We start from the raw sequence: 18343 nt of genomic DNA on the forward strand, positions 1-18343 counted from the left end.
ATAAACTTAGTCATTAAGAAGTTATTTAATCAGTAAATATTTTTTATTTATTTATTTATTGATACCTCAAATGCCCCTGGTATGGGGTATTACATGAGGAGTGGGTTACGTTTGTACGAGGTCTTCGATGAATGACTTGAAGTGGCAGGGATCGGAGTGGTGCGCAGCGTCGGTGGGCAGATGATTCCAGTCGTTCGCTGTTCGAATGAAAAATGAGTTGAGATGCGCAGTAGTGCGTGCAGGGGAAGGGTATACAGCTTTAGAATGACTGTTGCGGAGCGAAAGGCGATGAGCAGGTATGATAATCGAGTGAGCAAGAGACGAGTGATAAAACATGTGGTAGAGCGACAGGCGTGCTATTTTTCTGCATTACACAAGACTAGGAAGATTAGCCGTTTGTTTTAGATCAGTGACGCTAGAATAGTATGAATAATCTGAGAAGACAAATCTAATAGTACGGTTTTGAATTGACTCGAGATTTTTGTAGGTTAATCTGGTGCGGGTCCCAAACTGCGCATGCGTATTCCAGTTTGGGACGAATAAACATTTGGTACGTTAGCAATTTTACGTGAGGAGGGGTAAACTTTAGGTTACGCCAGACATAGCCAAGGACACGGTTAGCTTTGTTTGTTATACTTGCGATATAATGTTATCAGCTGAGGTCATTAGTCACTGTGATACCCAGGTACTTATACGATGAAGCTAAAGATAATTTGGAGCCAAAAATTACGTACCTATGTGCTTGGTAGGAAGCTTGGCGGTGGAATGAGATCTGCAAAGTCTTCCTGATATTTAAACACATTAACCAAGTTCTACACCAGTTTTCAACGGTTAGTAAATCGTTTTGAAGGGAAATGTTATCATGGAAGCTATGGATAGGACGGTAAAGGACACAATCGTCTGCGAAAAGGCAAATACAGGAGGACATGTTTGTCGGTAGGTCATTGATGAAGATTAAAAAAAGTAATGGTCCGAGGACGGTGCCTTGAGGAATTCCGGATATAACAGGTGCTAACGAGAAAGTATGCCCATTAATACAGACAAACTGTTGCCTGCTTTTTAGGAAGTCATACAGCCAGTCAAAGACAAAGGGGTTAAGATTTAGGTGTGAGAGCTTAAGGAATAGTCGTTTGGGTGGTACCTTGTCAAAGGCTTTCTCGAAGTCGAGGAACAGGGTGTCTATGGGAATATTGCGATCAAGGCTTGAGCTGATGTCATGAGTAAATAATGCAAGCTGGGTCTCACAAGATAAACATTTTTGAAAACCATGTTGCTGTGGGTGAAAGAAGTCAACAGAGATTATAAACTTGGTTACATGCAAATAAATGACGTGCTCCATTAATTTTGAGGCCACACTCGTTAATGAAATGGGTCGATAGCTATTGTGTGACGACGAAGTACCTTTCTTGGGGACAGGGATAATCTTGCCCACCTTCCAGTCCTGTGGCACCACTCCTAATGACAGGGACTGTTGGAAAATGTGAGACAGGATGACACTTGTACTATGTTTGGTATTTTTTAACACCTTAGAGTTAATTTCGTCGATGCCTGCAGAAGGTGACAATTTAAGATTGTCAATTAGTTTGCCGATGCCATGAGGGCTGACTTGTATATCGGGCATAGTAGGGTAACTAAATTCAGGGAAATCGGGCAGTTCATCATTGGGTTTGAGAGTGAATACAGAAGAAAAAGTTTCATTGAGTACATCAGGAACCTCTGCTTCAGGAAGAGGGTTATTGTGATCGTCGCATAAAGAAAGTTTTATGGTGGGCTGGTTTAATTGTTTCCCAGAATTGCTTAGGATTATTACGCAACATTGTAGGTAATGTAGTAGAAAGGAATCATTGCTTAGCTTCTGCTGCAAAGAGCTGAAATGGTTTTTGAGCTGCGTTGTAATTACAAAGAAAACATGGGAGGGCTCCTTCAAGTGGCTGCTAACAATTTACACTTAGTTTCATCTAAATAGAAGGCTTAGCATCTTATTTTTTTAAACCAGCTGCATGTTAGGTGGGGCACTGTATTGCTGAGAACAGTGATGCATGCATTCTGCACTCTCTCCCATCAAATCATAAGCCTAAGGAGTGCAATATAAAATGAAATGAAAGCTATGCTCTGAACAAAAAGGACAACACATTTGTTTTGTCCTTTTTGTTCTTGCGTGTATGTCTTTTACACCTAACCTTTCAAATCATGACTGCTCACAGGCATCACATTGGCTAACTTTGTTGCCCACCGAAAGCAACAATTTAAAAAAAAAATATTAGTTCGGAATAGGTAACAGAAGTTAAAAACCACGACTGATTCCTCTTTTTGATGCCTTCTGTTTGAATTCCTATTGCAAATTGAGAAGATAACTGTTTAAAAGCTCTTTGACTGAATAAGTCTAAATTTCATTTATCAAATAAAAAACAGCAATTAAGCTACTTTGGTGCATGCATGATGCTGCAGATTGTCATTAAATGAAAAATATAATTTCAGGCCACTGCAGTTTGAAGATACATTTCAAATCACTGCTGTTTATCTGTGGTAAAGGAAAAAAAGAGTTAAACGAGTGATGACAAATTGTCCTCACAAGTTCATTTTGCAAGGGTGACCTTTGACACATTCGTACCATTTGCCAAATTTTTCTTCCCGCCATTTTTTTTTAAGAAAGAACATTTTATGTACATGCCAATGCACTTTTTCAATTATATAATTTTATTTTATTGACCAGTAGTTCTGTGATAGGCTAATCACCAGACCAAAATGAATGTTTCTCCAACTCCTGACGTTGGGAATCTGAATACATTACCCTTGTAGTCATGTCTCCACGGTGATGCCTGTGGATGTACTGGAATAGACTAAAGACTTGTTGTATAACTAGGTGATACATTTATGTAATTCAGCTGAACGTATCATCCCTGTGGCATGGTTTTCAGCACCTGTGATGTGGTCATTTCACACCATCTCAAAATAAACTAAATTTTGTTTGTTTCAGGTGAAAGGCTTTCAGATTGACTACCTGGCCAAGGTTCCTGAAGTGAAAGACACTGTTCACAAGCACTCATTATTGCATCATTTGTGCCATATGGTCATGGAAAAGCACCCAGACACTACTGATCTGTACTCCGAGATCGGAGCTGTCACGAGGAGTTCTAAAGTGAGTCACTCGGGTTGCTCTTTTCGAAGTTATATCTGAGTGAAAGGATTTATAAGCTTCTGCGCAAAGCATCTAACGTTCAAGAAGACAGAATCTAAGCTTCTCTTACATAAAAATTTGCTGCTTGATTTTACCTTTCATATTTTATTTGCACTTGACAAGAATAGAATGTTAATTAGCATAGTTTATACTTGCATATACATGTGTATACGCTTAAATGTTCATCAAAGGATATCCATTATATATCGAACCTAAAAAATTTCCGCTAATGAATATCCCCTAGATATCCTTCAAAAGTTAATCGTTGATATCCGTGTCAAGATGTTTAGATCTCAATTGGCTGCCCCACATCTCTCTATGGGGCATTTTTGTTGTTACTTGTAGAATGGCCTCTTTCTTTTCACTCTTTCTCTGATAGAATGAGCTGTGGCATTTTTGACACTTTTGGAGGTGAAAGTACTCGCAAGTTTAGAAATGTTGCTCTAGCAAGGAGGAAGAAAAAAAAAAAAAACTAAGGCGAGTCCCTGATGCTCTTCACAATGCTGCACTGAAGCACTCGTGCTTGCGAGGCAGCTCCTTTTCTCCTCGTCTGCCCGCTTCTGAGCAGGCATCCTCCACACTTGCTGACCAGGGCCAACAGAGGCTCCAAGTGTGGCTAGAGGGAATGCTGCTTGAGGGAGCAGAGCTTTCTGTCTAGAGCATCTTGCTTACACCGTGAGCGTGTTGGATCAAATTCTTCGTTGACATCCATACACTAATCACTGTATGGCATTCACCATGGCTGTGATAGCAAGCGCCATTCCAACATCCATGTTAGTTATGCTAATGTTACTTTGAGCCAGAGAGAGCAACTGCCTCCCTTAGCAACAATGACATTGTTGCTATTTGTGCTACAGATGATGCATCACTTCTGCCATACTTTTCACGATGCATGTGAGATTGTTGGGGCCCTCTCCTTAGTTTTCCTTCCTCCAAAGCCTTAGAGAGGTTGTAGGTGACTATATATGAACTAGCCATTGTCATTTTATCATTCTAATGTTATAGCACAGAAGCACTACAGAAGTGGCACAGAATTGGCAATATTGTCGATAAATGATGCATAACAGCTACATCTATGCTCAGTACATGTATAAATTGGTTGCAATTGAAGTAAAATTAAACCCAGTTATTTTTTGCTTTTTCTGGTTACAGTTAAGTTGAGGCAGTGCAAGTAATCGCCTTAACGTTTTATTGCATTTAATGAAAGTCTAGACATAGTGCTGCTCACTGTAGTCATCATGTTGCTGCTTGGCAACACTGTTGCCAGATCTTGGATATTCACTGTATTGCTTGGCTGGAACATACGATGGTTGCATATGGTTCACAATGGTGGCACTTCAAATATGCTGTGCTTTTTTTTTTAATTACTACAGTAATATTACACTAATAAAATGCAAAGGGCAGCTATCACACATCACCCTATGAGAAATACTTTTGAAAGTGACGAAAAAAAAAATGTCGCAGTTTCGCCTAAAAGGTGGAGCATCAATTGTGATAGCAAATTAGTAGAGAGCTATTAGAGTAGGGATAGTAGTTTTATTGGCTGCATAAACTTGGAAAAATTCGCTTACTAACTGAATTAACAAGCGTGGTGTCAGCGCGCACAAGCAAACATGAATAGATGACACTCGATGACTGCAGACAACCACTGTCAAAACGCTGGCAGCAAGCGCAGCCGCCGCAGCGATCGAAGGTTCGCGCGGTCTGTCGCTTCAACGGAAACTGAGTGGCGAATGCACAGCGCATACAAAGGTCAGCGCCGTGTGAAGATCGCTTTCAAGATATGGTGCGCGTGACAGCTCGCACCGGCGCAAAGTACAAGCGCAGTTGTTGGCAGAGTAGAAGCTGCCCCCCGCCTCGCCCTCCCTCCTGTGCTGGGGATTTTATCGCCCTTGGACTTTATACGGAACCTCACCGCGATGGCGACAATGATGGCAATGGCAGAAATCCACTTGAAGTGTCTATATAATTGCTATCACAATAAAACGTTTATGAAAACCAACTCCAAAGACCCCGTATGCCCTTATGTGTAAAAATAGTCTCACAAAAAAAACAAAAAAACAGCAAGCTTCCAATCGAGGAACTTTGTTGCATGGATGGAGGGAAAACCTGGATAAATGCTAAAAAGAGTAGCCAAATTAAAAAAAATCAAAACTGAAATGCTGAACCCATGTATACAATTTTGTTTGTAAACTGGTTCACATAGCAAATATTACTGGAGCTATGAGAGTTCGAAGACACTAAATGAAATGCTGAGTTAAAGACAGTTGTGAAGGCAGTTGTGCAAATAATTTATAAAGACTGAAAAATAAAGCAGCATTCTAATTAAAAACTGTACAAATGAAAATTTTGCATGTATATAATGTACGAGTTTTGATGTTGTGCAAATGCAGGTTGACTATGATGAGGTTGCGAAAAATTTGGGCAAGATGGAAAGTGATTGCAAGGCATCATGGGAGCATCTGAAGGTTATTGCTAAGCATGATGGATCAGCCATGAAAGCCAAGTGAGTGTACTGCTACATCATATTGTGAATTATTTCCACAGTAACCAATAAACAGTCGTGGAACTAAGAATGCCAAGCATGTTTTTATCAAGAGTAAGCACATCAGGCTGGAACCAACGTTTGTTTCTAGTGAAAACCATGGGTCCTTTTCACCATTAATACTTCCGAGCAGTTCAACCATTATTGTAATTTAGCAGCTGGCATAAACAATGTTAGTGTACTACTAACCAGAAAATAGTTTAATGGCTGCATTGCAATGAGGCTGTTATATACTGGCATTTCTTTCAGAAATGTCTTCTGACCCCAGCAGTTAAACATACTAAGATAGCCGTGAGCCTTTTGGGCTCATGGCTGGGTGCTTTCTTATATATGCAGAGCATAGACCTTACAAATTGACTACAATGTTAGCCTGCTTTTTTTGCATGCAGCAAGTCCCCTGGTGATTTTGCATTGCCCAATAACATAAGAAAACTTAAGCTTGTTGGTTTGTTGCTGTAATGCCATGAGTAAGTATATGCTAAGCACAAAAGCAAAGTGCCTCTGGTCATTGCAATCTTTGGAAAAGTGAAAGCGAGATCAGTCATGGAAAGGAGAGCACTAAGAAATGAAGCAGCATTGCGCTGCGTAGTGTAGTCTACCGCGACTGCCACGACGTCCTGCGACGTGCCCTTTCGCCGCCGCGGCACTTAACTTTTGGGCGGGGTTTTGCCCTCGCGATTTCTCCACTGTGTAGCTTCCAGCGTGCTAGCAGAGACAAAAACAGAGAGGAAACTGGGTATCGGTGCGATAATACCACTTATAGTTGAACGATTAAAAAAGTATGAGATTCATGAGACAACGTCCTTTCATAGTTAGACCATTATGTGATTAGTTATAAAAGTGTTTCAGGGCCCCTTTAATGACGTCTCACCGTTTACGAGGCATCTTTTTTGTGAGTTCAAGAAATCTGTTCAATATTCTTTGCATACACTCTGTGTAATGACATGCAAAGGTGATGAAGCTTCTGTGAGGTGCTTATTTATTCATGATTAAGCTGGGCCTTTGCTTTCTTGCTTCAGCTACCATTTGAACAAAAATTTGCGTGCAAGATGGTAAGACCTCCAGTGTAAAAGTGTGTACAGTAAGAATCTTGTTAAATGCAACCTTGCTGGACCATAACCACTTTTTCTGTTTAAGGGAAGCTTAATTTTGTGACAGACTTTCAAACAAGTAGGTTCTAAAGTGCACAATATTTGCAAATGTGCATTAAAAGCTTGCATATATTACAAACCTGATTGTAATACAAGGGTAAATTTTGAGGCTCCGAGAAGAGAAAGAAAAAAATATAATTACTCGCGGACAGTATGACCAAAAAACACCCACCCCTCCCTCTCTGCTTTGCAAACTTTGGCACCCAAATATAATACAAGAAGCAGATATAACGTGCCAAAATCTGGAAAGTGGGAAAGGGGTAAAGGAACATTTATATTATATGTTGGATGCAGGATTTTAGTGTATAAAATAAGGGCGAACACTTATAAGGAGAGAAGCCATGACAATCTTTGTACACTCGTAAACTAACAACCTGTAAGACATAGAGGAACATCTTGAGCTGCCAAAACAATTCATTGCATTTGCCTCACAGCAGAGTGACCAGATGAATTTTGGCCCAACAGGTGGATAACCCTTCCGAAGCAAACCCAAATAAATGGCATGGTGTGTCAGAAAATAACTGAAAGCAAAATGGAATGTTTAATCGAAAGGAGCAGTTTTAAAAATGTGACTTGTTCGAATTATAAGTACACTTTCTACATTACATATTCATGCATCTTATTGTATATGGCTGTACTTGTTCAAAACATTGAAGAAAAGCAGTCAAGACTAGGGATCACCATGGGTACAATGCTGCCTTGCACTAAGGGAGGGATGACGGTGATAGCCTTTGGATTGCTGTTCTCGTTCTTGAGGGTCTATGATCGTTGTAGATCTAAATTAATGTTTCAGTTTAAGCCATCTGGAAATCTGACCATCTGCAGAACTTAGTAATAATGTGTAAATGTACATCAAATTACTATTTCAAGGATGAAGCAAGCTGGGGCACCAACGTGCCAAAATCCTCATGGGATACATGGAACTGGTTGCGCTGCAACTCAGTTGCCTTGTAGCTTTTTCTGAGAGAATCCTTACAATGCTGTGCTCTAAAGCTATGCATCATGTTGCATGCACCATTCTGGTGAAAACGTTTTCAGCAAGAACGCATGATGTAGTCACTGCTGTGCTTCTTCAGCAGACTTGCCAACAAGCACACCAGAAATTCCAACATGCTTATGTGAAAGGAATGCAAGAATTCAAGAGCTAGAAGAATGCAAATGTAGTGCAATAAATAATGCTAATTTCAAGCACAGTGGCACTAAAATGGAGCAACTGTTTTGAGCACCTTTGAGTACCTTATAGTTTTGTTTGCCTTCTGGTTTTGTTTCCCTACATTACCTAAATACAAAACCAACCACTTCTCGCGGTGTTGTCTCATTTAAGTGGCCATTGTGTTTAACGGATTCCCATTTATGAGGATATTACAGTATGCAGTTCCCTGTTGTGGTTACATACTTCTCATTATTTGATCTCTAATGTTTCACTGAAGGCACCTGTGTTTCAGCATGATTTAAAGAGAGCCTATGAAATGCATTTTCTGCATGCATTGTTGACAAAGTACCTTAGTAAACTTCTATTTTTTTTTCAGACTGTCTGAATTCCTCAACGATTGTGCAGAAAGGATAGTCATTCTAGGCATCATTCACCGGCGTGTTCATAACAGGTAAGTGGCACCTAAATTTCCTGCACTGATCCATTCTGGTAATACGCTGTCGCAAAATGAAATGAGCAAATACAGCTGCACCCTCCTAGTGTGCGTTCCTTGCACTCACTGTTGCAAAGAACTTGATGCACATTTGTTGTTGGGGCCTGACAAGGGGCAACAAACGAAACGTCATTCTTGCTACAGTGCCCAACGTTTATAGATACTTTTTCAGTTCCGTATCTCCACGCCGCGCCCATGGAGAGAAGGCGGCCTGTCGCGATTCTCGCCACCGTGGCGCTGCAGTTACGGGTTGCGCTAGGAGAGCGAGCATCGTCTGCTAGCGGGCAGCGTTCCGCCGCGGCATCTCTAGTTCTCTCCAATTCTGGCTGTGTACTGCAAAAGAAATAACTGTTCTGGGGAAGTTGCTCGGCATTTTTTGCGGCTATTCCAGTTCACGATTTCTTTGAAATGGGCCGTGTTGCGCAAGGAGTAATGTGTACGCCCAGGGATTTTGAGCGGTGGGTAAAATGTCAAGAATGACAGCGTTTTAAACGAACATTCGCGCAGCAGTGGCTGTCAAGTGTGCACACGAATTCACTTGCCATGCCAATCATGCGAATCTATTGCAGCACGAATGGTATTTCCTTACAGCCGTGCGGAACAACTGTTTTCTTTATGATAGACATCCGAGTAGCTTAGTTTCTGAGCCTGAGGAGCTGGCTGCCCGCTTCAAGTTAAGCGACTGCGCAACTAGGAACCATCGAGTGCTACCTTGTATTCTTCCATCCGAAATTCTCCACGCTCATTCTACTTTAAAGAAATATTCGACATGGGCTTGCCCAATACATATGTATCGCGATGCACACGCAGTACACAGTGATTGTATGAGAATGATCAGTGCGCGAACACGAGGACGAAGAAAAGAACCAACTAGCCCAAGGTCAAACCTTACCTTAGATTCCTGCAGTTACTGTTTTCAAAATGGGAAAAAGAGGAACTTCATTAACAATAGCGTTCACAAACTACATTGTCTTGGTGAAACTTCTGCGGTCACGGTTCTAGCTGGACAAGTTTCGCTTTCTTACGTTCCCTTTGTGCACGAACTGCACTGTCATTTTCTTGGCACTTCAGTCGTGGTACAGCCAGGTGCGAAGCACGTTGGCATTGCGCTAAGCCCACCACATCAGATAAAACACAGCGTGTTGACGGAGTCACGAAATGCTTCCGTCCACGGCCGCACTGTTCAATAGCCCCACAAACCGAACGCACTGAAAGGGCAAGGTTCTCACACAGGGGGCAAGACAAATGCAAACGAAAAGAGTCGTGTAAAGGGGACACGCAACTGCGTCACTGAATAAAGAACCAAACTGCGCCGCAACTTTGAGCTCAGCCAACTGGCGAACGCCGTGAACCCTACCGCCGACACAGCGCAATCCGCGACCACAGCGCCCTCTCAGCGCATAGGAAGAAATCACGCCCGCCTGGGAAGGCGGAGTTCCAGAACTGAAAAAGTATCTATAAACGTTGACAGTGCCATCCCTTTGCTTCAAGGGCCAGAGTTGTACCATGCACCGATTAGTGAAGCCAGCAATCTTCTTGGGATGTCACAGAGAGCTTAGGAGCCACAGAATGTGTCAAGTTGATGTCAATGCCACGAGGTGTTTCAGTTTAATGTCAGCTACCCAGTTGTAGTCTTTAACCCTTACAGTGTCACTGAGTATGCTTCTGTGGTTCTGTCCCACGATGACACTGATGTACCCATATGTTCTCCACTCACTCCACTTGGATGTGCACAATAATACAAAGTTGGCGAGTTCTAAGGTAGTTCCACTATCTGTTGCATGTTCCTAGCAGTAAATTTTCACATCTCTCTGGGTTTGCTCAGTCTGTGTTTTTGTTATTTCACTGTGGAACGTGCCCCTTCATGCGCGTGGTTGCGGGAGATGTGCCCACATCGTGGCGCGCAGTTCAAATTTGATTTTGGATGTTCACATAGATTCCACTATTTCTAATTTTGGCACCTATGACACGCCAAACGGGGTTGTCCTCAGCTAGCCACTGTGCACTCAGCCACTGGACTCGTCACGGCACCCCCGGCGGCCACGGTATCTACACTACGTAGCAGACCGCAGCTACATGCAACTGCAGCTTAGTGCACGACAGGGCTACAGTGTGCGCTCGCGCTCATGTGCACCTGTCTGGCTGTGCTATGTGGTGCAGACCAGCTTTGTCCTGCACCATCTTGACTGACGGATAGTAGCCACATCCAAGTTGCACATTTTGAAGCGCTGTCAATAGGTCATTACGAAGCGAAGTCTGCCAAGGTGTCTAACCAGGGGCGGCCAAGAGTGAGCGTGCGCTGGAAAGCGTGCGTGTGGTCTGACCTTAAGTTTTGCGTGGTTTGAGGCTAGTTGAGTGTTCAAAACTAGTCGAAATTAGCGAGACCCAACGACTACGACACTGATAAGCAGGGTGGCCAAACTTTAATTCTATGCGAACAGCCGCAGCTGAGCATGAGGAGATGATAGTCAGCTTCCTCCGGAAGTATGTAATTATTATCCAAATCCGAAAGCAGATGTTCGCTTACTTCAGCGTGTTTATTAAACTGCATCAATAAAAATACACAGTAACAGTAGGAAGAAGCGCACTGATCCAAACACCCTTCTTGATTGATATCAGCTATTGGCCAATAGCAGCCACATATGGGAATCTGCTGTATTACGAAATAAAGCATCCAGAAAAGAGTGAGGAGCAGGCTTCTATTGTAAAGAGAGCATTAGAGAGAAAGGTGACTTCGCGCTTCGCTTGCGAGATTCACGTGCCACGCACAGCTGCAAAATTTGGCTGAGATGTTCACAGCAGCGTATGCTATCTGTGGACTGTGTTTTTTTTCGCCAAGCCTGAAGGGTGGTTCAGGGCCCCTTTAAATATTTAACACTTGGTGTGCCAAAGCCGACTTGCACTTGATTTGACGCTCTTTGTTTTGAGTTCCTGATTTTCAGAGGTCATGTTGACTTCATCTTGTGTAAATATGATGCATTGACTCTTGTCAAGAAGGGCTTTTATACATTTTACCTTAGCAATCTTAGTGGCAGTTAGAATGGCATCAAAAATACAAAAACATTTTTTTTTTCTTCAGATTTCACAAGTTGCTGGTGTATTTGGGCTGCCCACCACACTCAATTAGAGAAACCAAAGCACAACAAGTATGCAAAGTCATCAGTGAATTTGCACTGGAGTATCGCACGACAAGAGAACGCGTACAGCAACAGTTTGAGAAGAAAGCAAACCACCGTGAAAGGAACAAGACTCGTGGAAAAATGATCACTGAGGTGAGATTATTTCACATTCTAGTGGCAGCTCTCTCTACATTGCAATTGCATTCTGCTTCAGCACGGTTTCAGACTTAATCTAGTTAAGGCATCTGAGCTGTTCCCCGCTGACATTACCTATCTGTTTGGTGACTGAAATCATGGTGACTGAATTAACTTGACCCTTGACTACAACCTCTCCCAAACTGTGTCGCAGCCAACCCGTGGTTCTAACATACTAGACCTTATACTTACAAACAATCCTGAAACAGTAGTTCACAAAGAACATTTAGACGGTTTTAGTGATCGTAATTTGCTTCAACTCACCTTAAATATGCCTTCTCCTGTTTCTAATATGTCGCCAAAATTAATTCGCGATTATAATAAAGGCAATTACACTGTCATTACCGTTGAACTAAAAACATTTTGGGAGCATGAGATGCTACCGTCATTTTGCGACCGATCAGTTGAAGTAAATTGGTTGATGTTCAAGGAAAAAGATCTCCTTGTTAATTGACATATACATCCCCCGCATTAAAATCAGTACTAATATATTGAATCCTTGGTTCACAAAAACTCTTAAACGCATGGAGAATAATAAAGAGCTGCTGTACAAGTACGCCAGGCACGTAAGAATGCCTTCACCGTGAATTGAATACAAAGCCCAACTTAAATCATATTGCATTGCTCTACGCACAGCAAAGGATAAGTACTTTTCTAGCGACTTTCCACAATTACTCAAGAACAATCCACCAAAATTTTGGAAAACAATAAGCCCTAGTCAAGAGAGTAACCGCATTCTGTTGCACGATAATGCAATCACTCTTTCTGAGAGTGAGTGTTCAACGGTTTTCAATTCCTTTTTCACGTCCGTGTTCACAAGTGAGGATAGCTAAAATATATCCTTTGTACCGGATTTCGACTACGACTACATGGCACTGATAAACATCACGGTCAAGGGCATTGCTTCGCCAATAAACAAGCTTAAAGTGTCTTCTTTTTGTGGCATTGATGGAATAAATTCTAAGATATTAAAAAATAACACTTATGTTTCAAGCATCATCTTGTTTCATATTTTCAGACAGTCCTTAATGTCTGGTATGCTTCCCTACGACTGGAAGATAGCAAAAGTTGTACCGATTTACAAAAATGGAAGTAAAAACTTATGTGAAAATTATAGGCCCCTCTCGCTTACCGCATTTGTTGCAAAATGCTCTAACATGTCATTGCTTCGCATATTTATAATAATCTCGAATCTAACAGTTTTTTCCACAATCAACACTGTTTCAGAAAAGGCTTTTCGTGTGAGACACAATTATTTGAATTTACAACAGATATCCACCTTAACATGAATCACTGCTTACAGACAGACTGCTTATTCCTTGACTTTTCCAAAGCATTTGATCGTGTTGCACATTGCAGCCTCATATCGAAACATTCTGCATTAAAATTGGACTCTAAGTACATTGTCATGGCTACGTAACTTTCTGTGTAATTGAGAGCAATTTACCCCAGTTAATGACTTAAATTCCCCCAAATATAATGTTACTTCTGGTGTGCCGCAAGGAAGCATCCTTGGACCTCTGTTTTTAATCTGTATAAATGATCTGCCTAAGAACATATCGTCCTGCATAATAATATTCGCCGATGATTGCATAATCTACCGTCCAGTAACCAACAGTGATGATCATATAGCACTCCAGCAAGACCTAGAGATAGTGAACCAGTGGTGACGCTAGCTCATGACACTAAATGTGTCAAAGTGTAAAATAATGTCTTTCTCCCATAAATCTGGTCATTCGTAGTTGATCTACCACATTAAAAATAGTATTATATCCTCGACTGCACAATATAAGTATCTGGGCACCTAACCTATCATGGTCTGAGCACATCATGTGTGTCTCTGCCAATGCATCCAAATCATTAGGGTTTCTGCGCCGGAACTTGCACAGTGTTCTATCGGCCTTGCGTAAGCTGGCTTATTTAACGTTCGTGTGACCCCAGCTTGAGTACGCGTCTCCCATTTGGTCACCACATCAGAAATACCTAAATGAAGTGTTGGAAATAATTCAGAATAGGGCAAGTCGTTTCATTACTCATCATTAGAGTGCCCCATCTAGCATAATGCAGATCAAAGTCAAACTATCGTTGCAGTCATTGAGTACTCACCGTGATAATGCATTGCTGTCGTTATTCCATAAATTCATTCACTCTGACGGATTATCTTTACCATGCTTGAATCACCACGTCTTCACATCACGCAGATTGCACAATAATTTCAGCCTTCCGGATAGCATTGCTTCCGTCATAAATCATGACGCCTTTTGCAGTAATTTGGCCTAACATTTTTCTCCACACTGCGCATAGATTTTTTTTTCCTTTCTTTCTTTTTTTTGAGTTAGTGATGGTTACTTATCAGTCCAATTACGTTTATGTGTCCAATGCATTGTCACGCGTTGTGCCTGTGTTACTAATTTTTTTTATTACATTATGCAATGCATGCCCATTACGCAATGCAATGGCCCAACGCAATGTAACTTTTTTTTTTCCCCCTCTCTTATTGCTTTTAATTTAATGCAATGCTTATCTGTTCATTTCTTTCTCTTTTTAACATCTGTATGGTTTCTGTAATATGCACATGTCTTCGTTTCGTGCCAATCTTTGAGTCCTCGTATGCATCTATATCTTTTTACCGACTGTATTTTGTTATAAATTGTACCGTATGCCCCCCTCACCCTATGCCTCTTCATAGGCGCATGAGGTCTTTCTAAACAAATATAAAACCTTAATGGTTAATTATTTGACCCCAAAGCCACGCCAATGTTGCTCATTCTTTTACTGTCCTCATCAATAACAATATAAGGACAACAAGAGGACCAACTACTGGAATTCTACTGGCAGAAAATAGCTCTAAAATAGCAGTTTTTCTTATTGGTGCAAATGATTATGGTATGTTACTTAACTTGAAAGCATCATGGTGTATATCGCAATTACAAAAAATATTTTGCTACATTTAGTTATGCAAAAAGTAACTAGCCCTGTTATCCTTGTCATTTCTATGGAACATATGGTATTCCACTAATGCCAATTTCACAAATGTGGCATCGGTGGAAGATGTGCAATATAGGTAGCCTTTCCACACTTAAATTCCTAGGTAGTTATAACTGTTTTGCCAGTTTTACCAGTACGAAAGTTACTCTAGGCCTTCCCCCTCTGACCACTCACAGGAAAATGTCACGGTTGTGTTTACTTAAGAAAATATATCACCATAATCATTATCTTAGGTCACTCTGGATAAGATCTCCGTCTTACATCTCGCAGCATGTAGATCACTACCGTAATGTCCAGGGGCGTAGCCAGAGGGGGGGTTGGGGGGGTTCAAACCCCCCCCGAAATTTTTTCCGCAACCCCCCCCCCCCCCGCCCGCCCCACTTACCCACCCTTTGTTCACATCGCTTCGCGCTGACATAATTCAAGGAACCGGTGCTACTATATCACAATTTCATTCCTGGGCGCTTCCGTTTGGGTTGGTAATTTACAGCGAATCATTTCTGCATATGGAAAAAAAACTGTCACGGTGTTTGTCAAGGCTTTGACGGTCTCTGAGGTTTTGGGCGAGAATGTGGCGGCCGCATTCTGAAGCAACAAATGCGGCAGCCGCATTTTAGATGAAAGCGAAAATGCTCGAGGCCCGTTTACTTAGATTTAGGTGCACGTTAAAGACCCCAGGTGGTCGAAATTTCCGGTATACATTTCCGCCGCTTCCCTTCAGGAGCAGGTTAGGCCGCGCTCGCGCAGGATCTTAGGCTACGTTCACACTTGGTCTCGGAGCTGTCGGAAGCTGCAAAATCTTGCAAAAATCCACCCGCCTAGTCGGCAAAACAGGCAGAAAAAAAAGCGGCGAGCCAAATCGGTCTCGGACCGATTTTTTCGCTATGGCGAAGCGGAAACGCGGCGGAAAGTCGTTCTGCTCGACCGGAAGCTACACTAGCATGTAAACAACCGGTCGTAAAATTGAACATGGCACCAAAAGTGTAGGCTGCACTGCTGATCGACGCGATCAAGAACAACCCCTTGCTCTACGACAAGAGTGGTACTAAAACGTACTGTCAGCCATACTCGCGATAGTATGTCGCGCAACCGGAGGTGCGGCAACGAAGCCTTGGCGTGACCCAACTTCTCACGCTTTTGCGAAGCCAGGCCGACCCACCACCACCGTTTCCAAGGTGTCCGCGTCTTCCGTTTATTCATTGTCCATTTCTAGAAAACAAGTAGGTAGAAGTATAAAAGCCATTTCTTCTTCCACTTCCATGGCAGACAATAGTTGGGCAGATTCCTCGTTGGCGCTCCATAATTCCTGCACGTGCACGTTATGTTGCAGAAGTCGCGGGGTGCTTTTCTCGTCGCGACGATAGATTGGAGCGTAGGTCTCACGTATATAGGACGCGCAGGCTTCGGCGAGCCCCAACACAAGGGCCAGCCCGGGTTTTAGCTTTGGTGTTCCCGTTGCCGCTTTGGTGTCCTGGAGGCGCCGACAATAATACGAAATGATGAAATGTTATTACAACTTGTAAATAAAAGCTATTAAATAAATATAATCACGCCTAGGCACCAACCTGTGACTCAGCGCTACCGCGCCCGTGTGAGGAGAATCACGGAACGCCAACGAGGAATTGACCGAAGGTCGCAGATGACACGCGAAGTTGCGTAAAATGATCACTTTTGATGACGGTATGTGGGTCAATGAATGAACATACCGCTCGAAATAATGCGATAATGAGCGACACCACGCCGACAAACGTACGCATACTAGATGGATGTGGACGAAAGCGGCAGCGGCGGTAGCAAAACAAATGTGAACAACTTGGACATGCGCGGAAAAGATTTTCCGGCCGCTTTGGCCTTTCCGCCCGCTTGCCGCTTCCCAAGTGTGAACGTAGCCACTGGCCAGTCTGCGCGCGAAACGTCTCTTGTATGCGATTGCGCCACTACGGAAGGCTGGTTGTTACTGTTGTGTTGTTGAATCCCAAACCAGCAATTGCGCAACGCTGGTAGTTGCTGTTGTGTTGTGGAATCCCAAACCAGCAATGTACACACGAAGGGGTTGATGCCAGCAGTGAAATTCCACCGACTCGCAACAGAATGAACGAAACAGACAGCCGACAAGCATGGATTACTGCTGTGCGCAGTACAGCGTAAGTAAACTCTTGTTGCAGGCGCTGACACTTCTCGTCGGAGTTCACGCGTCCTGAGAAATTGATTATGTGCCCTATGCACTGAACAAGACCGGAGTTCATTCCTGCATCACTAGTATAGCACTGCACGGGTCGATTTTTTCAGCCCGGGCCCGGGCCGGGCCCGTTTTTACGTTGGGCGGCCCGCCCGAGCCCGATCAAAACGTTTATGGCGAGACCCGGGCCCGCCCCGGGCCCGGAAATAATCTACGTTACCCGCCCGGCCCGGCCCGCCACCTCTTTACCTTAGGCCCGAGCCCGGCCTGAGCCCGACTCGAAACCGGCCCGAACCCGGCCGGAGACCGAAAAATAATGTTTTTCAGAGTTGAGACGCCCGAGAATAACTCGCTGCACGTTACATGCACACCACCAGAAAGCCCGAGCCCGGCCCGGACCCGCGTCAAAAAACCCGAGCCCGGCCCGGGCCCGGGTCAAAAAGCACACGCCGTGCCCGAGCCCAGCCAGAGCCCGTGAAAAAACTGTTCTACCCGGCCCGGCCCGGCCCACGGGCCGGGCCCGGGCTTTCGGATAAGCCCGAGCCCGTGCAGTGCTCTAAATTCACTAGTACACCAATCAGTCGAGATCCTGTGAGGTACAAGGCCGCTTCCTGTTTGCACCGGCGTAAGTGAAGCAGAAATGAGTTGCACGCACTACTTAAAATGCGTACACATGCCATATCTATGCTGTGCGGGGAAATATTCTGTACAATTCCGAATCTGTTGACGTAAAGGCAAATGACGGCTGCCCACTCGTTCACAGCGGAAGACAGAGCGGCCCATGCACTTGCCGCAGGAAATGCAACCCTCTCGTATGAGGGAGCAGGGCGACGAAAGCTTCGAAAAAAAAAAAAAAAGCCTTCCCCGTTTATGCGCGTACTTAAGTTTTCTAGCGCAAAGACGCAGCGAACAAGTTATTGCTATGGGAGTATGTATAGCCTGGTCACGCATGCATTTTCACGTGTATAGCCGACCTTGATTTGTGAAACGCACTTCGCCTCGACGAGGACGACGCCACCTACGCTTAACGAAGATTAACAATTAATGATGGCTTCTCCGATCGGGCGGGTCGTCTCAATGATGCGTTTTCGAAGACTGGTCCATTCAGTCGCGCGATGAGAGACCGTTGCTCCAAACGCCCACTGTACCTGTCGTGCTTACTGTATTTTACTGAGCTTGCTTTACTTTTTACTTAATTTCCTCACTAGCACACGCGAGGGGGGGTCCCATGTCTTTTATATACATGTATAGAGTCTGCTTAAACTACCGATATTTATTATCGATCACGCCACGTAGAGGAAAGCAGACGCTTGCCCCCCCCCCCCCCCCCCCCCCCCGGTCG

At 43.4% G+C, this 18343-nt stretch overlaps 1 protein-coding gene across 1 annotated transcript in view; it reads left to right on the forward strand.

Moving 5' to 3' along the window:
• LOC119436054 (uncharacterized) overlaps positions 1 to 18343 on the forward strand; it is a 293233-nt gene that overhangs the window by 267684 nt on the left and 7206 nt on the right. The window contains exons 23-26 of the mRNA XM_037702798.2: positions 2978 to 3139; positions 5572 to 5684; positions 8404 to 8478; positions 11600 to 11792. Of these exons, the coding sequence (XP_037558726.1) occupies positions 2978 to 3139; positions 5572 to 5684; positions 8404 to 8478; positions 11600 to 11792 (543 nt within the window). The remainder of the gene's footprint in view (positions 1 to 2977; positions 3140 to 5571; positions 5685 to 8403; positions 8479 to 11599; positions 11793 to 18343) is intronic.

This window comes from Dermacentor silvarum, chromosome 1, assembly GCF_013339745.2.
Source record: "Dermacentor silvarum isolate Dsil-2018 chromosome 1, BIME_Dsil_1.4, whole genome shotgun sequence".
NCBI lineage: Eukaryota > Metazoa > Arthropoda > Arachnida > Ixodida > Ixodidae > Dermacentor > Dermacentor silvarum.